This window comes from Mytilus galloprovincialis, chromosome 2, assembly GCF_965363235.1.
Source record: "Mytilus galloprovincialis chromosome 2, xbMytGall1.hap1.1, whole genome shotgun sequence".
Classification (NCBI taxonomy): Eukaryota; Metazoa; Mollusca; class Bivalvia; order Mytilida; family Mytilidae; genus Mytilus; species Mytilus galloprovincialis.
The window spans coordinates 104,083,901-104,105,117 of NC_134839.1; the positions used below are offsets into that span (position 1 = coordinate 104,083,901).

Sequence of the window (21,217 nt, forward strand, 5' to 3'; positions counted from 1 at the left end):
TTACATTAAGTAATACCAAATAGCAACATGATAGCATAACAACAACTTATAAAAATGCACATATTATGCAACGTCTCTACGAAGAGTAAACTAGAGGCTCTAAAGAGCCTGTGTCGCTCACCTTGGACTATGTGAATATGAAACAAAGGACACAGATGGATTCATGACAAAATTGTGTTTTGGTGATGGTGATCTGTTTGTACATCTTACTTTACTGAACATTCTTTCTGCTTACAATTATTTCTATCTATAATGAACTTGGCCCAGTAGTTTCAGTGGAAAATGTTAGTAAAAATTAACAAATTTTATGAAAATTGTTAAAAATTGACTATAAAGGACAATAACTCCTTAGGGGGTCAATTGACCATTTCAGTCATGTTGACTTATTTGTAAATCTTACTTTGCTGTACATTAATGCTGTTTAAAGTTTATCTCTATCTATAATAATATTCAAGATAATAACCCAAAACAGTAAAATTTCCTTAAAATTACCAATTCAGAGGCAGCAACCTAACAACGGGTTGTCCGATCCATCTGAAGATTCCAGAGCAGATAGATCTTGACCTGATAAACAATTTTACATCATGTCAGATTTGCTCTAAATGCTTTGGTTTTTGATTTATAAGCCAAAAACTGCATTTTACCCCTATGTTCTATTTTTAGCCATGGCGGCCATCTTGGTTGGTAAGCGGGGTCACCGGACACATTTTTTAAACTAGATACCCCAATGATGATTGTGGCCAAGTTTGGTTAAATTTGGCCCAGTAGTTTCAGAGGAGAAGATTTTTGTAAAAGTTAACGACGGACGACGACGGACGACAGACGCCAAGTGATGAGAAAAGCTCACTTGGCCCTTTGGGCCAGGTGAGCTAAAAAGGGATTTAATATAAGTTTTGGCAAATATCACTTCGTATAGGGTACAATACTAACACAAACCCCACCGAGGGTGAAATATAAACATAATCTATCAGATACAAAATACACAAAAATTGATACATACTTCCAATTAAAATTAAGGACACTTTTATAACAGTTATCAAAGGTACCAGGATTATAATTTAGTACGCCAGATGGGCGTTTCGTCTACATAAGACTCATCAGTGACGCTCATATCAAAATATGTATAAAAAAGAGCATTGAGGATCCAAGATTCTCCCAAAAAATTGCCAAATACGGCTTAGATAATCTATGCCTGGGATAAGAAAATCCTTAGTTTTTCGATAATTTCAAAGTTTTGTAAAACGGGAAATTAATAAAAATGACCACATTATTGATATTCATGTTAACACCGAAGTATTGACTACTGGGCTGGTGATATCCTCGCGGACGAAACGTCCACTAGCAATGGCAGGCATTGTGAAGTGTAAGTATACCTCAAATATCATTAGAATGTATTTGACTATATGTCAACTCCTGATTTTAATGCAGACATATTTCATATAAATGTGATAACAAATAGTTCAAGAAGATTAAAAAAATATATAAATACAAAACCTTTAATTTTGTTTCAGGTCCAATTAGATGTACAGTCCTCCGTTTTGCATCACTCAAAAAGCTTGGTGACAATTTAACTGAGCAAGAGTGTTTCAGATTAGGTGTTAACTTAAACATGTCAGTGGACATACTGAACAGTCTAATGAAGGAAGCAAACTTCAAGGAAAACATGTTTCAAAAGTGGCGACCAAAACGTCCTTACGAAAGCCTGGTAGAAAGCTTAAAGAAAGCTCTGGAAAGAATTGACAGACAAGATATTGGAAGCATGGTGCAAGAGGCGTTTGATAATGAAGCGGAGTTCAGATTCAAAAGTATCTGAACAAAATGTAAAGAATCATTGAAAAACACGAATTGTTTGAATGGAACTGTCAATGATAGCTTGAAGCAGATTTTTTTTATGGTTAAATAATAATCAAAATGTCTATCAAAACATATAAGGAATAGTAAAATACAAAATTCAAAGATACCAAGACTGTTAATTTGTTCCCGTGTTGAAAATATATAAGAACGTAAAACAAGCAAGGACAATCAGTCTATCAATCATGTCGCATGAATGAAATTCATGTTATATTTGCCACTGAATCTAAAACACAACTCAAACATCATCATCATTGACTTATTTATATAAAACGGAGAAGGCGCTGAAATTAAAAAAAAAGAAAATAGCTGATCATGCAATATATTATTTTATCTTACCTCCTATACATTTCTAGGAATATGATTGGTTAAAAGCGTCCTTGTGGAAACCGTGTATATTTAATATTAGGTTAGTTAGGAGGCGGGGCTTATTTCATACACGGTAAGTAGTGGAGTTACGTCCCTTTATAATCCATATAAGGTAATAAGGAGGCGGGGCTTATTTCATACACGGTTAGTAGTGATGTTACGTCCCTTTAGAAACACAAAACAGTACTGAGAAAAAATCTTAAAGGTTTCAACAGACGATGAAAGTAACGATAAAGTTAAATAAATTTTATAAAACACATTAAAATCTAACAAATTGTCATTGTTGGCATCTGTTTTTGTAGGATCAAAGGAAGTAGTTTCTTAATCATGTTTATGTTAAAAAGTAAAATCCCAAAAATACTGAACTCAGAGGAAATCATTTCGGAAAGTCTATAATCACATGGCAAAATCAAATAACAAAACCCATAAAAAACGAATGGACAAGAAATGTCATAACTGTATTGAAGACTTGTTCATTTTGATAGGTCACTAGTCTGAATTTTACACGTTCAGATAGTCGGTAAGATAAATTCGTTACATAGTGTACTAGTTACGTAATACGGTATATATGGGGTCAGTAAATTCCATATGGGGATTATGGAATTTACTGACCCCATATATACCGTATTAGGTCACTAGCACACTATGTAACTAATAATATGCATATTACAACTTAGAAATATCGTCTTGTTTGACATATCTGAATATTTTATTTTCGCAGGATATTTTTTTTCTATCTCAACAATGTAACGTTGTTAAAAATGTGCTAATTACATGATAGGCTCCTTAGTATTGATATTTCAAAAGAAAACTTGCTTTTGATCCAGCGAGTGAAACAAGACCTAATGATGTTTGATTTTTGTAGAATTGTGTAACTGGTTTTTGGCGTACGCCCCAAATATGCTTTTATTAAACAGTTTGAAATATACACAACAGGTATCACCAGCCCAATAGTCTGTAATACTTGGTTGATATGCAAATTCATTTGCACGGTTATTGTGAATCTACTATGTATAAATTATAGTGTAACTAAAAGAAATAGAAATAGTCCTTCACAGGCAAACATGAACATAGCTAGATATAGAACAATCTTTGTGAATAATTGATTGTCATATTCTTCAATTTCATTTTTAAAATGATCAAAACTGATGACACCTATCTTGGCAAAATGCCCGTTCGTTGTTCCAATTTATAAATAACCTTTGTTGAAATTTTTAAAACAACTGGGTCGATGCTGTTGGACATTGTTAACTCCCCGAAGGTATAACCAGCCTAGTAGTCCAGACGTCCGAATTGACATCAACTGCCATTGATTTGGCTATTTGCTATATAATACTATATATAAAATTATAAACTATCCGAAACAATATAGTTTTTCTACCCCATGGCATACATGGCGTTAGCAAAATCTAACTACACTGGTTTGGACTTTTATTTTCAACTCTTAAATCCGACGGTTCGACATTTGTTTTGTAGGTATAAAAGAATATATTTGTTATAACCCTTTTCTCGTGTCTCTGTATCTATGCAACTTATAAAAACTAAACTTAGGGAATTTAAGGCTTAGTATACTTAGTCTGAAATGGCACTTGTGTCTGTATAAGACTGATCACTGGTGTTTAAAAAAGACAAGTCCGAAAAGTAATAAACAAATCCATGTTATTTTGGACCATTTTACTTTTCTGACGACCTTGTTAACAGAAATAAAAAAAAAATGCTTTTACTTCGAAACTATTAATTAAAACAGTAGCATAGTACACTGTTGTTCATTACGTATACTTGAATGTAATTTTAAAGCTGACAAGTCAGCAATGAGCACAATTTTTATTTTAACATTTTGCTGAAGGAGATGGTGGCAATTGGTTATTCACAGCAAAGTGGTAAAGACCTGAAAAAAGATAGAATGACGATGTTATAGTCGGTCAATATATGTAAATATCAATGCTTTGTCATACTGATAAAATAGTGAAGGTTAAGGTACAGTAATTGGGCTTGTCACAGATTTTGGTTAATGTATTTATATAAAATTTTTGTTCATTATCATATAACTATAACTGAAAATTCAAAAGAAAGAAAGCATTTATCTCTTTTTTTCTGAAATATTACTAAATGATTTCGTTCAAAATAAATGAACATTTGCATAGAAAGCAAATAAAACCGGCAGAGTCATCGCGTTGTTAGCCGTTATACCTATGTTTTGTTTTCAATTTTGAAGTCTTGTATTCTGTAGAAAAATTCCATGCTTTTAAATGCATTATACAAGGTGGTTGTGATAAGCATTATCCAAATATTAAAAGATATAAAGGCAAGCGAACCCCTATCTCCCTCCCAGACAAAAGTAGTTCTACAATGTAACCGCTACACACCTGCATTAGCTGAATGGAATCCTGCATTATAATCACAGGCTACTTCATTCTTGACGTAATCTTGTCTGTTGTCTTGATAATCGTCATTACGTCCTGGGCCACCAACCATTGCACCATCAAGTTGATGAGGACTATCCTGACCGTCACTTACACACCCACTCTGAGTGCAAGATCTAAAAGGAAACAAAATCAAAAAGATTTCAAGTTGGGTTGACCTGTAATTACAGATTTTAAAAATGCGTTTTATAGAGGTTTGGTTTCAAAATAAACGTATGACACTTGCTTCTGGAATAAACGTCATAAGGTACGATCAAGATAAATGTATAAAACACTTCGGATCATCAACATCGAATTTTTCCAAACCATCTTAGATGAAGTTTGACTGCGCCAGGTGTAACCTTACTTTCTTTTTAAAACTGTTATACGATAATGACTGATGTACCCATATTTTGACTATTTTATTTATTGTGTCAGTTTAGTTAACGCATCAATGTAAATATAACAGAATTTGATGAGACTGTCATCAAAGTGAGAGGGTTAGCGCTATAGAACCAGGTTTAATCCACCATTTTCTACATATGAAAATGCCTGTACCAAGTCAGGAATATGGCAGTTCTTGTCCATTCGTTTTTGATGCGTTTTTTTTATTTGATTTTGCCATGTGATTATGGACTTTCCGATTCGATTTTCCTCTAAGTTCAGTATTTTTGTGATTTTACTTTTTTCAATAAAATGAAATACTAATTATGGTCAAAATATCGAAGCATTTGTTACTGGTCTAATTATACCCGCAGTGACCAACAGTATAACTGCAGTAGTACCGAACCATTCTTAGTAAACAAACGTATGCTCCCAACTTCGTGAGCGCAGTACACATTTCTTGAGTATACGTAATATCAGTATGTTAATATTGTTTAGTCAAAGTGATCTTCTGAATATGGAAAAGGAAAATCAACAAATGTATGCTTGCATAGTGTATCTTGATCAAATTATTTAGATCTTTTGAAAACCACGGGACAGGTATTTGGAATTAATGAAATCTGTCAACGTTATTACATACTTCTTATCTTACTTGTAAAATGTCATACACTATTTTCAGTTACTATAAAACTGCGATAACCTAAGTTGAGAAACTGGATGATTTTGGACAAGATTGATAAGTCAAAATGATCTCCTAGACCAATATAGAAAGGGAAATGTATTATAGAATAAAATTGAGAATGGAAATGGGGAATGTGCCAAAGAGACAACAACCCGACCATAGAAAAGAAAAACAACAGCAGAAGGTCACCAACAGGTCTTCAATGAAGGTATGCTTACAAAGTATACAATATGCAAAACATTATTTTCAGTGACTTATTGTTTTTCATTATTTTAAGCCCTCAGCTCTACTTATACGCTCCTCTGTCATGCAGTTTCTTTGGGAAATTATTATCTAGTTTCGTCCTTAAATTATTTTCGAAGCCTTTTATACTTACGTTCTTCTATGATGAGGTTAATTTGTGAAATTATTATTAAATAATATTATACGTACGCTCTTCTGTGATAAGGTTTCTTTGGGAAATTATTATCGGATCCTATTATACTTACGCTCCTCTGTGATGAGATCTCTTTGGGAAATTATTATCGAATCCTATTATACTTACGCTCCTCTGTGGTGAGGTTTCTTTGGGAAATTGTTACCGAAACCTATCTCGTAGCTCATGTGTTTGTTGTTATCACCAAGAATATAATTCATCTGTGACATGGCAAATTTTTTGTAGGAATCACCACCAATACCATCAGCAGCGGCTGTGACAGCAACGAAAGCAGCATTGGCTATAAAATTAAAGTCCAGTCTTCAATTCAGTGAATACATCTAACGATAATGTAACCAATCAACCAGCACAGTTTCATTTTAAATAGTAGTTTCATACGTAATCAGTTTTAGGCTTAAACAAAAATACTCAATGTAAATGGTAAATCATGATTTCAATATTTTACTACAACTCGAAAATTGTTTGATCCTTCAGTTTGGCTATCAGTGCAGAAAGGTTATGCTTTTTGACAACTATTAGGTTTCCGACGTAGAAAATAAAGAATTATAAAAGCATGCATACAATATTTCAATTAAGAAGATTTCATTCATTTTTTAACATTTTACTGAAATAATTTAGAGTATTAGTTATGATCATTGTATATAAGAAAAAGTTAAGTAATCATCACTTTGTGTGCTAAATTGAAATAAAAATAAAGTAGAGGTAAAAAGGGTGAAAGTTAACAAAATTAGTTAACAGACAATAATTGTTTACCAGCATATCTGTTAGCTCCCCACTGATCTCTCCATGCCAGACCACATGGTGTATATGGTACAGATCCACCCGGCATATACGATTTTACAAAGGCCTCAACAGATGTCTTATATTGAGCTTCTTGTGTGGCCTCCCATAGCAAAAGCTGAAATAAATGTGTTTTACAAAAAAAAGACATTATACTAGTATTATTTATAGAATGATGTAAGGTACTAGCCCACATTAATGAGACAACAGCCAATAGAGATTTTAACTTGTAATCTTTTCCGTTACCGTTTTCCTCAAGGGTGTAATACATAAGCCTATACATAGTCTTCAAGAATTCATTTCTTACTTTCGAATATTTCTCCAGGCATCTAAACCGTTATTGGAATTAAAGTCCAAATTTATTTTCCATGCAGAATTCATAAATTTCACGATCCTGAAGATTTCCCCTTGAAGAATATCTGTATTATTTGTTTTTACATTATATCTGGTTAAAGTAATAAGAGTCTCATAGTTTCCATTGTACCCCATAAACCTGATAGATTTAACATATGGAGGTAAAAAAAACTTTAAAATAGAGACTAAATGGACATATGAAACTATTTTCATCTTGATAACAGATCAGTAACAAATTAACACGCTGATAATGCAGCATTGCATCTGAGCCAAACTGATGACCAACTAAGATAATCTTATAACTTTATATGCCAATGAGAATAGTCTTTATAGTTATCACATGGCATGCATCATCCTTAAACTTCCTTCATTGATGATAAAACCTACCTGACAGCCTACATTCTGGTCGTCCCAGGAATATCCCCATGCAGTTCCACTATTGAACCAACCTTTAGCATCGCTTAGATACTTGGCATCTTGAGTAGCCTTGTACAGTTCTACAGCGGCTTCACACATATTATCTTTCCAACTGGAGGATCTATTGAAGTGAAAAGCGAAATGTTGATATTTCTTTGAAAACTGTTAATTAAAACGTATACATACATTCATGTGGAACACTGTAGGAATGTTAACCAGTATGTTCTTAAGCAAATGTATCAACTAATTTGGCTTTTTACAAAGATATGGCAACAAATGTAGTTTCTGATAAAAACATTCATAATGATTGCCTAACAATGATCAACAATGCAATTAAAAAACAATTTTGATGTGCAAATTAAAATATATATATAAAACATTATAAATGTGAAAACAAATAAACACAGCATTTCGGAAAACGGATTCTAATCTACAGGCGTATAAAAGTTTTATATACATATCATGTGATTAAGGTAGACAAAGAAACCTTGTAGATATTACACATCTCACTAATCCTGTAATTGTTTTCGTTTTTCTTATTTAAACCATCACGCTATAAGATATAAAATTGAGAATGGAAATGGGGAATGTGTCAAAGAGACAACAACCCGACCAAATAAAAAACAACAGCAGAGGGTCACCAACAGGTCTTCAATGTAGCGAGAAATTCCCGCACCCGGAGGCGTCCTTCAGCTGGCCCCTAAACAAATATATACTAGTCCAGTGATAATGAACGCCATACTAATTTCCAAATTGTACACAAGAAACTAAAATTAAAATAATACAAGACTAACAAAGGCCAGAGGCTCCTGACTTGGGACAGGCGCAAAAATGCGGCGGGGTTAAACATGTTTGTGAGATCTCAACCCTCCCCCTATACCTCTAACCAATGTAGTAAAGTAAACGCATAACAATACGCACATTAAAATTCAGTTCAAGAGAAATCCGAGTCTGATGTCAGAAGACGTAACCAAAGAAAATAAACAAAATGACAATAATACATAAATAACAACAGACTACTAGCAGTTAACTGACATGCCAGCTCCAGACTTCAATTAAACTGACTGAAAGATTATGATTTCATCATAAGAACATCAGACACAATCCGTCCCGTTAGGGGTTTAGTATCATACCATCATAACATATATGAGAAGAACATAACCCGTGTCATGCCAACAACTGTTTTTAGAATAAATGTGTTTAGTTCCGATGCAAAGACCTTATCAGTGACTCAATATTAACGCCAAAATATGCAATCTTTAATGACTTGACAACAGTATCGTAATTATATCCCTTCTTAATAAGTCTATTCAAAGGTTTTGTAAGTTTCTGAGGTGAATACTGACACCTTTGTGCTTTATAAAGAATATTACCATAAAAAATTGGATGTGAAATACCTGAACGTATTAGAAGTCTGCATGTTGAGCTATATTTACGAATGATGTCTTTATACCGATGATAAAATTTAGTAAATGTTTTGACTAGTTTGTGATATCGAAAACCCTGGTGTAATAATTTTTCAGTAATACATAAATTTCTCTCGTTAAAATCTAAAACATTGTTACATACACGAGCGAATCGTACAAGTTGAGATATATAAACACCATAAGATGGTGACAAGGGAACGTCACCAACTAAAAACGGATAATTAACGATAGGAAATGAAAAATCATCCCTTTTATCATAAATTTTAGTATTCAGCTTTCCATTAGTGATATAGATATCAAGATCGAGAAAAGGGCAGTGGTCATTGTTAGTATTAGCTTTATTTAAAGTAAGTTCAACAGGATAAATTTCATTAATATACATACTGAAGTCGTCATTATTGAGAGCCAAAATGTCATCCAAATATCTAAAAGTATTATTAAATTTGTTTATCAGATGTTGTTTCGATGGGTCTTTGCTTATTTTTGTCATAAATTGTAACTCATAACAATACAAAAACAGGTCCGCAAAAAGTGGTGCACAGTTAGTCCCCATTGGAATTCCGATAATCTGACGATATACGGAATTTCCAAAGCGAACAAAAATGTTATCTAGTAAAAATTCAAGGGCATATATAGTATCAAAGCATGTCCAATTAACATAGTTTTTTTGTTTATTGCTACTAAAAAATGACCTAAAAGAGTTTGAACATATATATTCACATTCTGATTTTTTGAATGCCCATTTAATTAGGTGTGTGAATTTTTTCTTAATGAGAATGTGAGGCAATGTGGTATACAGGGTAGAAAAATCAAAACTTTGAACAGATTCAAAATCACCAATATAAGCATGCAATTTATCAAGTACTTCCAACGAGTTCTTGACACTCCAAAAGTAATTTATTCCACTATTTTCGAAGGCCTTATTTGAACAATTTATTATCAGGTTTTTAATTGTACCAAGTGTGCTGGTAAGAAGAATAGACAATTTAGTAGTTGAGCAATGGCTTGAAGACGAAATAAATCTATATTTGTAAGGGGTTTTGTGTAGCTTCGGAAGCCAATACATAGTTGGGACTTTCATTGTATTTGGCTCTGCTTGTAAAGCGGTGGCTAAAAGTTTATGTTTGTTACAGATTTCGTTTTCTGAAAATGAAGTCAGTTGGAATGTTGGTGAATTGGTGATTTCCTTTTTCAGAACCTCAATGTAAAATTTACGTCAAACAATAATAATATTATTAGCAGCTTTATCTGCCGGGACAAAAACAAATTCCTTGGCTAGTTCTTTTAGTTTATGTTTGATACGAGAAATAGGTTTATTGTGGTTATTGTTTATAGTAAAATGTTCTTTAAAATGTTGAATACGTATATCAACTATCTTCATTACTGAATTAAAAAAAGAATCCAAAGATTTTTTGTCAGCTTTTTCCCGTTTTATCCATTTCATACAGTAAGTATGGAGTGAGTCGTGGATGATATTACGACACTCATTCCAATTAATAATTGACGGGGGACGATATTTAGGTCCTTTACTGAGGAATGATTTTAACTCTCGGTCTTGAACGATGTTAAGATCTCCTGTAATAACATGGGAAATGGGTGCATAAATATATTCGGAATTACTGCAATTACATGAAGTAGGTGTATTTTCACTGATATTAACATCTTTACACAATTGACTATAATTAGACACAAATTTCCGGGTAGATTTCTTGTAAATATAACAAATGAGAGGTAGCTCAGTATTGTCAAAATATCCAGGAATTTGTTCTTTAACAGAATGGTCGTTAAATATACCGGCAATATTTACAAAATCAAAGCCTTTATTGACATACTTAATTTTAATAAAATGTTTTTTATGATCTTCAGGGCGATCAATTTTGGGAAATAATTTAGAATAACAATATGCCATAATAATTTGTACAATTTCATACTTAGGACTGCTATATGAAATTGTGTTGCAATCCTCCAAAATTTTATTTAACTTATTAACCGGTAACGAACAGAGTTTTGTTAACAGATAATGTCTGCCGTTGTTTTTTGAAATAGAAATTAGGTCCGAAATATTGGTATGATTGGCCCGAAATTTTCTTTGATTGCGATTTGTTCTACGACCGTGAGAACGTTTTTTACGAACAGTTTTAGAAACTATATCCAAAATGTTAACGGAATTGGTTGTAGATATATTACCAATTCCCATGATATTATCATTTAGACCGAGAGGGTAAACTGTCTGTAATTTTTTAATCCAATTTAATTCAATTATTTTCCGTGATCGTACAAACTTTGAATGCGATTCACCAGGCTGCTTATTTACTACTTCTAAAGGTTGAACTGCTAAATATTTAAAAGGATGGTTGTGTTCTTAAGGTGTTGGTAAATAATACTTTTGAATTTATTGGGTCTTTTAAAACGATACAGATGTTCTTGAGTGCGTTTAGATAAATATCGTCCAGTTTCTCCTACGTACTGAATACCACACCCCGGTTTGTTTCATGTGAGTAAATAAATAATACTGTTTGTTTTTCAAGTTATATCAGTTTCAAAATTTAAAGAAAATGTGCGACCATTAAACGTGGACCTTACCGTATTTTTGGTGGAAAGACGGGGACATGTAAGTCATTTTTTGGCATGACACTTATCGATAGAAGGGTAACCACGATTTTTATTGTTAAAAATGTTAGCGATGGTAGTATTTTTAGATAACCGATTTTGAAGATTGAGACGTGTGGATACCCTTTGAACAAGTTTAGTATTTAGTAATTGTCCATTTCTAAGCTTCATAATTGTTTTGTTAGTGAATTATATAATAAAGGAGCAAAGATTGGCGTCCAGAATATGAACCAGCATACAATAATTGAAGTTATATAAAATGGATAAATTTGTTCGGCTAAAAATGTCAAACGCTATCAGTATTAAATAGTAGAATGGGGCTGAATATTGAAATACTACTTTTTGATAAATATTCCTAAAGTAATGAATTAGAGCAGTTCTCGCTCGGACACACACTCCATAATCTAGTATATTATAAGAGCATAAACCTGAAACACGGGGAAGCACTCTACTGCCTCCACACGGCACTAAAGACAAACTCTGTAAAAAATAAAATTGAGAATGGAAATGGGGAATGTGTCAAAGAGACAACAACCCGACCAAATAAAAAACAACAGCAGAGGGTCACCAACAGGTCTTCAATGTAGCGAGAAATTCCCGCACCCGGAGGCGTCCTTCAGCTGGCCCCTAAACAAATATATACTAGTCCAGTGATAATGAACGCCATACTAATTTCCAAATTGTACACAAGAAACTAAAATTAAAATAATACAAGACTAACAAAGGCCAGAGGCTCCTGACTTGGGACAGGCGCAAAAATGCGGCGGGGTTAAACATGTTTGTGAGATCTCAACCCTCCCCCTATACCTCTAACCAATGTAGTAAAGTAAACGCATAACAATACGCACATTAAAATTCAGTTCAAGAGAAATCCGAGTCTGATGTCAGAAGATGTAACCAAAGAAAATAAACAAAATGACAATAATACATAAATAACAACAGACTACTAGCAGTTAACTGACATGCCAGCTCCAGACTTCAATTAAACTGACTGAAAGATTATGATTTCATCATATGAACATCAGATAACATGGTTTTATTCTATGTTTCTTCTCTCAGAAGTTTTATAATTATGAAAGTGACGTTCTGAAATTATTGTTTCTTTCAAAAATAGATGTTTTTGTTTGTTTTGTATCATGATCGATGAATATATAGCCAAATGTTAAATTGATCCACGAACTAATAAACATAGATTTTACATGCTAACACATATACATGTATACTGAGTTAAAAATTTCTGATAATTTACAAATCTTAATAATCATTTTTTTGTATTCCGTTTTCATATCATGAAAAATTGTTAACAAAGTAGACTAATATAAATGTTTTCAAATATATTCCAGATCAATTTTAAGTTGATGATAAGTAAGCTGAAAGTAAGGTTACATCATATATGATTACCCATAGAAATCTTTTGCTTGTGGAACGCTGTTGGAATAGATACCAGGATGGGCCTTGGCAAATGTATACAAAGATTTGGCATTTTCCAAACATTTGCCAGCGAATGTAGCATCTAAAAAATAAATTTTACAATACACTTAAATCTGATCAGTGAAGAATCTAAACTTTCTATCACTATTATATATATATCATTATCATTTGATACAGGTTTATTCATAAATATTCTTATTCGGAAAGATTTAATTAACTTATTTCTGAAATGTTAATGTTATTTTCACCTATTTGAAAAAGTAAAGTAATGAAAATTATGTTAATATATTAACTATTATAATAACAAAATGATAGTAAATAATGTGCTAGGGGAAATATATTTTATTGCCAAGTGGCTCATATGTATTCTACATGTACCGTCGATTTCAGTGACGGATGATATGTTAATCTGCAGTTAAGGGAAAACGGTACTATTACATTTTCCCAGCATTAGGTTGGCCTATTGTGTACCCAAGACAGGTGAAGGAAGTAAACTTAGGAGCGCCGTGATTGGATGTAAGGGTACAATATATTTTTTTATTTATCTATGAATAACTGCAGTGTCTATATTTACAATATAAATTTTAAAACCTTTTGAAATATTTTCTAGAGAATTATTCGAAAAGGCTTTCAAAATTTTATACATTTGCTGCAAAATGACGGTGGGCATGGATAACATAAACAAGCTCCGTTGGAAATTGGTCATGATACTATTTGGCTTCAATTTTTAAAATAGAGTAATAAAGTACTAACACCACACATAACTGTTTTATCCAGGTTTTTATTATAAAAAGTGGTAAAATTAGAAAATGTTAGTATTGTCGCCTATGGCAGAATAAATAGTACCGTTTTCCCTTAAGTTGGGAAAAAAACATTAGTTACTTACCCTTGTCTTTGAAAACAATATATCCGGATGCCAACGCAGCAACTGTTGTTCCAGCAACGTCACTTCCTGGGGCTCCTGCTGTTATTTTGAACGCAGGTCTGTTCATATGCATGTCTTCAGGTCTTCCCCAGAAACCGTGGTCTGCATGTCCATCGCCTACCTGTCCAAATAATATAAATACAAATTATGAAATTTTATATGCTTAAAAAAAGTACCATTTGTGAAAAAATGTGATTCTCTTATAAAAGACTGGCATGTACCTCGAATGTATACTGATCGTGAATAATAATAATAAAAAAAGAGTAAAAAACAACAGATCCTGGCGATATATCATATACGACAATATAATTTAACACTCTATATCAATAATAATTGATGAATATCTCAAGATACATCCATGGACTCATATATCCCCTGGTACAGCTTTATTGAATATAATGTGCTATGATTGCCAATTAGACAAATCTCAACAAGAGACCAAATGACACAGAAACTAACAACACTAGGTCACCGTTCTGTGTTTGTTTGATGTCATCAGATAAGGTAGTAATGACAATAAAGTGAACAGGCCAAAATGATCTTAACTGGAATTCAACTGGTTTATGGATGGATTCTGAGCGAATTGTTTATGAATTCATAAAATCATATTTGATATTTATTTTTGTCATTCTATTTGTGTTCTTAATAGTTCAACTCAGATACTAACGTCAACACTATATCAGTCTTCACGATTAACCTTTGAATCCACAAGCCCGAACTCAATTTTACAACATTTTTAACTGAATTCTGTTGGCTTGTAGAGAAGAATTTCACAAGCCTGAAAGCAATTTTACAAGCATTGGCCGTAGAACTTGTGGTTAAGCGTGAAGACTGCTATAGAATCATATTCAAAACAGTGTGGCTGTGGCCATTGATTGACAACCTTAATTATCCCATTGACTGGGACAGATTAGGTGAACGTTTATCTGTAACGACCACTGCTCACTACTTACTTATTATAGAATTTTAACTGTGGGGTAACCAAAGGTTCTTAACGTCGTGTTATTCCTGATTAATTTTTCGAATAACTTCATTTAGGTGTTGAGAACCTTTGGTGACCCCACAGTCTAAGTGTCTTTAACAAGTACATAGTGAGCAGTGGTCGTTACAGACAAACGTTCACATAATATGTCCCAGTCAATGGGATAATCTAGGTCGTCAATCAATGGCCACAGCCACACTGTTTTGAATATGATTCTATTTATCCTGACGATATTAGTTTTGTTTCGGATACTGAGCTAACAATACAAGCTGTTAACTTACCTGTACCCAGTACTGCTGTTTACTTGGTTCCCAACATTTCATAAAATATTCCAATGGCCACTTTACCATATCATACATCATATCTAGTTGACCTGCACCTTCATAAGCGTCTTTGAATTTCTCTAATCCCCAAGTAAGCACATGAGACGACCATGCCATAGGGAGGTTAAATTTAACATGATCTCCAGCTATAAAATAAAACAATATAATGTTAAAGTTACAACTACCTTTCTCTCTGATTTCTCACTCTTTATAAATTTAATTTTTGATTTGAATATACGCATGTTTTGCAGTGTAATGCTATGCTTGTTATACCTTTCGAACGTGTTAAAACTTTTCGTGATTGTAAATAAAGGCAACAGTATTATACCGCTGTTCAAAAGTCATAAATCAGTTGAGAGAAAACAAATCCGAATTACAAACTAAAACCGAGGTAAATAACTTACCGTCATACCATCCACCTGAGAGATCGTGACCGTCGCCATTATCATTCACTGCGGAATCACTACGCCATGGGATAGGGTTGTTGCCAGGTAATCTGCCAGATCTCTGAGCATCATAAAACTTTATAGAAAGTGACATTGCCTTTCCGTAATCGTATTTCATTTTTGAGCCAGCTAAAAAAATATAATACAATCAAAATTTACAGCGAGAAAGCAGTTTGGTGTTCAGTCGGATAAAACAATATTTATAGTTTTCTTAATTGCACTTCCTTTATGTTCAAGTCCTTTTGGCCATTTTTTTCATTAGTAAGGGTCGTGGTATCAGAAAAGTTTGTTAAATTATAAACCCAAAGTAACGGGTATGAATTCCTACATACATGAAATAGTTTTGTGAGTGCTGGTGAAATTTTTGATAATTCAAAGCCTTCAAAGCACGAGAATGGTATCAAATTATGCCAATTACGATGCGAGCGTCCCTAATGTAATTGGGAACGATTTTACATTTTTCTACTAGTAATCTTTGGGTGACAGTGAAAAGAATTTGGAGTACAATTATCGTTTTTTTAGTAATCGACAAATTGGAACGGTCTTCCTATTCTACTTACCGACACCTTTAGCTGGTGCTGGTGTTATGGGATTTCCTGTTCCAGTTCCAGTTCCAGTTCCGGTTCCAGTTCCTGTGCCGGTCCCGGTCCCGGTTCCTGTTCCTGTTGTCGTTCCTGTTCCTGTACCCGCATCCACGCCCTCTATCGTTACAGTGGCGGTTGGGGCGGAAGTTCCAGGAGCACGTCCATTAAAATCAACCTTTAATTCACCTCCTGCATCAATGTGTTTATCATAATCTTTGTTTGTAAGAACAAACTCTGTATGATCACTGCTACTGGAAACCAAATTTGCTGTCCAGGTCTTAAATTTTCAAAATGTATAAATTAAGATGAAAGTATACGACGAGGAACATATTACTATTTAGGGCAAAACGAAGCATTTATAGTTCAATTTGGTGGTACAATTGCATTTTGATTTTCAATAAACACGCTAGTTTTTTTTACTCGTTCTATAATATTAATGATATTTTAATCTTATATAGTGTCTTTAATTCTTCATGTACTGATATTACAACTTCACGACATACGTCACTCGATTTAAAAAAAAAAAAACACCACACAACCGTACCTCTAACTTGTCTACAGCACCACTGAATTTCAAATGTGCTGTCCAGCCATCTACTGCTTGACTTGGACTAAGAGTAAAATGTCCATGGAAGCCTCCATTCCATGTATCGGTGATATATACACCTTGACTTTCACCCCTTGTTGATGATACAAACGCCAGGAAAGCTACAATTAACAAAGTCCTCATCCTGGAAAATATATAAATTAATTTTATTACCATTACTCAATGTCGACACAAATAGTTGCAAGTTTTCTATTGTCCTTACTTATTTCTGTAGGTATCGTATGTAAAAGTCCTCGATGTCAATGTAATGATTGAAACTGAAGCACTGATGTAAACTCTTATTGTCGTCGACAAGTACCTATTACGTCTTTCAATAAAGAAAAGTTGGACCACAAGAAAAGAAACATGTATTTCATTGGCGGATCCACAAGGGGGAGGGGGTTCCGGGGGTTGGAACCCCCCTTTTTTGGGAACATATACTTGGACCCCCCTTTACTCTGGGTTGGGAACCCCTCTTTTTAAAATGGCTGGATCTGCACCTGTATTTATTAACATGAACGAACAGGCTACCAAAGGGCAACCCGGCTTTTGAAGGGATTTTTTAAGAAAGAAACGGGCACTCAAAACGGCAGACTGCATAAGTAACTCCTAAAACCATACCATGACTTACACAAAGCATACTTTTACATATAAAATAAACACTCGATAATTGATCAATATTCTACAATAACTATAACACAGGGAAATGTCTCTGTGTACATTGGAACACAATTGACCAATAAAAATGATTGTTCTTTCAACTTATATTAACACGATAGCTATGTCATAGGGTAATGTCGCTGTATAACTGCGGAATACAATTGACCAATAAAAAGGAAAGCTACTTTAACCAATGTTAACGCGATAGCTATGCTAAGGGAAATGTCGCTGTATAACTGTGGAATATAATTGACCATAAAAAAGGAAAGCTACTTTGACCAATCTTAACACGATAGCTGCGCATAGGGAAATGTCGCTGTATAACTGTGGAATATAATTGAAAAAAAATAGAAAGTAGGAAAGCGGTTATGCAAACGGTCTCAGGAAAGTTGCATTTACATTGTGTTATGGTGTTACAAAAAATCCCAACAATTATCAAACCCAAAACTCTCAAAAGAACTGTCATATCGAGATGACAGTAGTGTATATGTATGGCCAAACCTCACATGATGACAAACAATCTTATTAAATATGAACGATTTCTGTCAAAAAGTTAACGTGGAGTTGATTTCAGAATTTGTAACTGAGAACCAACAGTAAAAAGAAAGTTAACTATATCTACAAACAATCCTACAAAGAATAGAATATCAAAACGGTTGTGAAGGAGTTGCGTTCACAAGGTGCATGCTTATGTTACAATCATAAAACACGATTGTTTTCGTTTCATAAAATACGTTTAATAAAATTGACACTGTTTCTGCCTCATCAAAATAAATCGTTTCTTTGTATGAAATAGGAATGCTTTTACAAAACAGAATGTACTCAAGAACTGAAGTATTGTATACTCAGATGACCTTGACTTTGATAAGTTTGATCAAGTTCCTTTTAGAAATTTTAGTTATGCCCCAAAATGACTTCAAAATAGCAAAATTTAGCGCCGAATTCCATTTATAACATGTTAAAAATTGTTTGAAAAAGTATATGATCTGGTCGATCGTTGGTGTAACATAGCAAGTAATAAACCGAAATCTAAATGACCACACAGAATACTAATGTAACTATTCTCTGGAAGAAAATACCAGTTTTCGACACAAAAGGAGTTTAATTATTTGTATAAAGTGACTGTATTGGTTTTATGTAATTTGAATGCATCAGTTCTCAAAAGTAATCTAGGGACATACACTCTGATTATAAAAATAAAATATGTCAGTCTCTCCAAGTATAAGTGTGTTAATGATTATTCTGTTGATCTCCGTATACAAATTAAAAAATCATAACCAGCGCACAAGTTCAGAAACTGGAATTATACAGTTATGTCATATACATATTAAGATAAGACCGTTTTAAAAGTAATACGGTAGGTCAAATTTTAGTATGAATAAATTATATTTATATTTATGCAAGACGTCATCACTACGTACGACTACCCTCACGACTTGGTTGTAATGACCGTGGACATTAAGGAGTGCAGTATATTTTTCAATTAATGCATAATTGTGACTGGACGGGAAGCAATCACCAACCAATCAATTAACAATCAACAATTGATCAATCAACCAATCAATCAATATTTATGAAATAAAATCAAAACACAACACTGGCAAAACCAAAAACATATTTGGAGTATTACTAGTATCAACAACTCAAATATGATTTGGCGCATTAATGTCATTAACTCCTCTAATAATCATAATATCTCACTAAAATGGAGTTTTTGATGTATAGAAAGTCTTGCATCACTTTCTATTGTATTGCATTAGCTGCACATTTTTGGATTTCATAGAATAGATAAGGCACATGTCAACTGATGATTTGACAGTAAATAGTAGCCATTGCAAAGAAACTCATTATAAATAAACGTTTTGGTTTGAGAATAATAAGAATTATATTACTTTTTTCAGTTGTTTAAGAAAGAATTTATCCAAGCCAAAGATTTGTTGGAAATTTTAGGCTTTACTATTACAGGGGTAGAATAGAATAGCCACAGACAAGGCACAATTATCTCCCTTTCGCTTTTTATAAACTATGTTAAGTATTAACCTATTTGTTGTCATTTTTACATGGTCTTAGTCGTTTTTACTCAGAACCACATAGAAACAATAAAAACATTAAAATAGTTAGGAAAACCTCGAATGATTTGTTAGATAATATGGTTATATTAAGTTGATTGGTGAATTCCCTATATGTTTTTTTTCTCACTTTTTTGTGATTTTTGTAGTTGCTAATGATCGTTTAAGTCTACATGTTAATTTGATCATAAATTTCTAAACAAGGGACGATTTACAGCGTGACTATTATTTCGACACCTTTATTATTGTTGGTTACTCTTTGTTGAACTAACTAATAAAATGTAATTCGGTTATTTGTGTTGTTGTTTTGTTGTCTCGTTGAAGTATTACCCAATCTCTTTTAAAACAGCAATATACAACTAGAATTGCCGCAATATACAATTAATCAAATTGTTAACTTGAACCATCATATATATACTATACCAATCTGTAAGACGCTGACTATAATAACAGTTACCTACCTGTCGGTCTCGTAGTTTTGTCCACAATAGCTACTGAGACGAAGTTGACGTCTTATTATTAAACAATTTCTTATCAGCATGGTCCCATTTCGTGAACGTAGGTCACTAGGTTCTTAAGTATTAATCTTTGTCATATACCGGTAAATAACAGTCAATTTATGTAATTTTATAAGTCAAGGCAAAACCTGCCTAATTTCAAAGGAATTTGTTATAGCACTGAATATACTTCTGGGCAAATACTAATGCTACATACACAAGAGTACCAAGTACAGTTCAATTAGTTATTGCATAGATCTTTTTTAATAGAATTCTGTACCATTTCTCAATTTGTATAACATCAATTCATTGAAAACAAATGAAATTGATAAGTATACATGTACCAGTGTCTATCTTTTCGGCACATAGACATTTTGATAACCGTATATTTTTACAAATATTAGAAACAATCATTGAATGATCATTTGTTTTTTTTTTTTTCATCTTTTATTTTTGTTACGGTCTAGTCATTCGTCTGACTTGCATCCTGACTGCAAATCGGCAATGTAACTACAAAAAAAACCTGGCCAACAGGATTAGACTAAAAGAGTTGCTGTCTGATTGCCAATGAGACAAATATACACCAGAGATCAATCTACGAAGAAGTACCCTAACTGTTGGTCATCGTACGGGCAACAATGAGCAAACGCATAATAATAAGCTGCGTAATGACCCGGTGTGATCAAATATGAAAGTCCGGTGTTTACTTAAAACAAATCAAAGGGAATACTAACAGCCTAGATTTTACTTAAAGCAATTGAAACGAAAAGACCAATGTGTTTTTACTTTAAACAATTCAAACGAAAAGACCAATGTGTTTTTACTTAAAATAATTCAAACTAGCAGACCAATGTAGTTTTACTTCAAACAATTCAAACGAGAAGACCAACGTGTTTTTACTGAAAACAATTCAAACGAGAAGACCAACGTGTTTTTAATTAAAACCATTCAAAATAGATGACCAACGTGTTTGTACTAAGAACAATTCAAAAGTGAAGACCG

At 33.2% G+C, this 21,217-nt stretch overlaps 2 protein-coding genes across 5 annotated transcripts in view; one reads left to right on the plus strand and one right to left on the minus strand.

The window, feature by feature from the left end:
- The window catches only part of LOC143065211 (uncharacterized), a 48,291-nt gene extending 45,836 nt beyond the window's left edge, over positions 1–2,455 (plus strand). For all 4 annotated transcript variants that reach the window (XM_076238639.1, XM_076238641.1, XM_076238640.1 and 1 more), the window contains one exon: positions 1,512–2,455. In XM_076238639.1, the coding sequence (XP_076094754.1) occupies positions 1,512–1,813 (302 nt within the window). In that variant the 3' untranslated portion in view covers positions 1,814–2,455. The remainder of the gene's footprint in view (positions 1–1,511) is intronic.
- A 1,576-nt stretch (positions 2,456–4,031) lies between these two features.
- Positions 4,032–20,312, minus strand: LOC143065212 (endoglucanase 4-like). Its single transcript, XM_076238643.1, has 12 exons — positions 20,180–20,312; positions 16,948–17,134; positions 16,380–16,680; positions 15,778–15,948; positions 15,332–15,519; positions 14,030–14,189; positions 13,114–13,225; positions 7,646–7,796; positions 6,878–7,022; positions 6,233–6,404; positions 4,587–4,759; positions 4,032–4,108 (listed from the first exon to the last, which is right to left on the minus strand). The coding sequence occupies exons 1-12, from the start codon at positions 20,257–20,259 to the stop codon at positions 4,050–4,052; spliced, it is 1,899 nt and encodes a 632-aa protein (XP_076094758.1). The 5' UTR covers positions 20,260–20,312; the 3' UTR covers positions 4,032–4,049.
- Between the last annotated feature and the right edge of the window lie 905 nt (positions 20,313–21,217).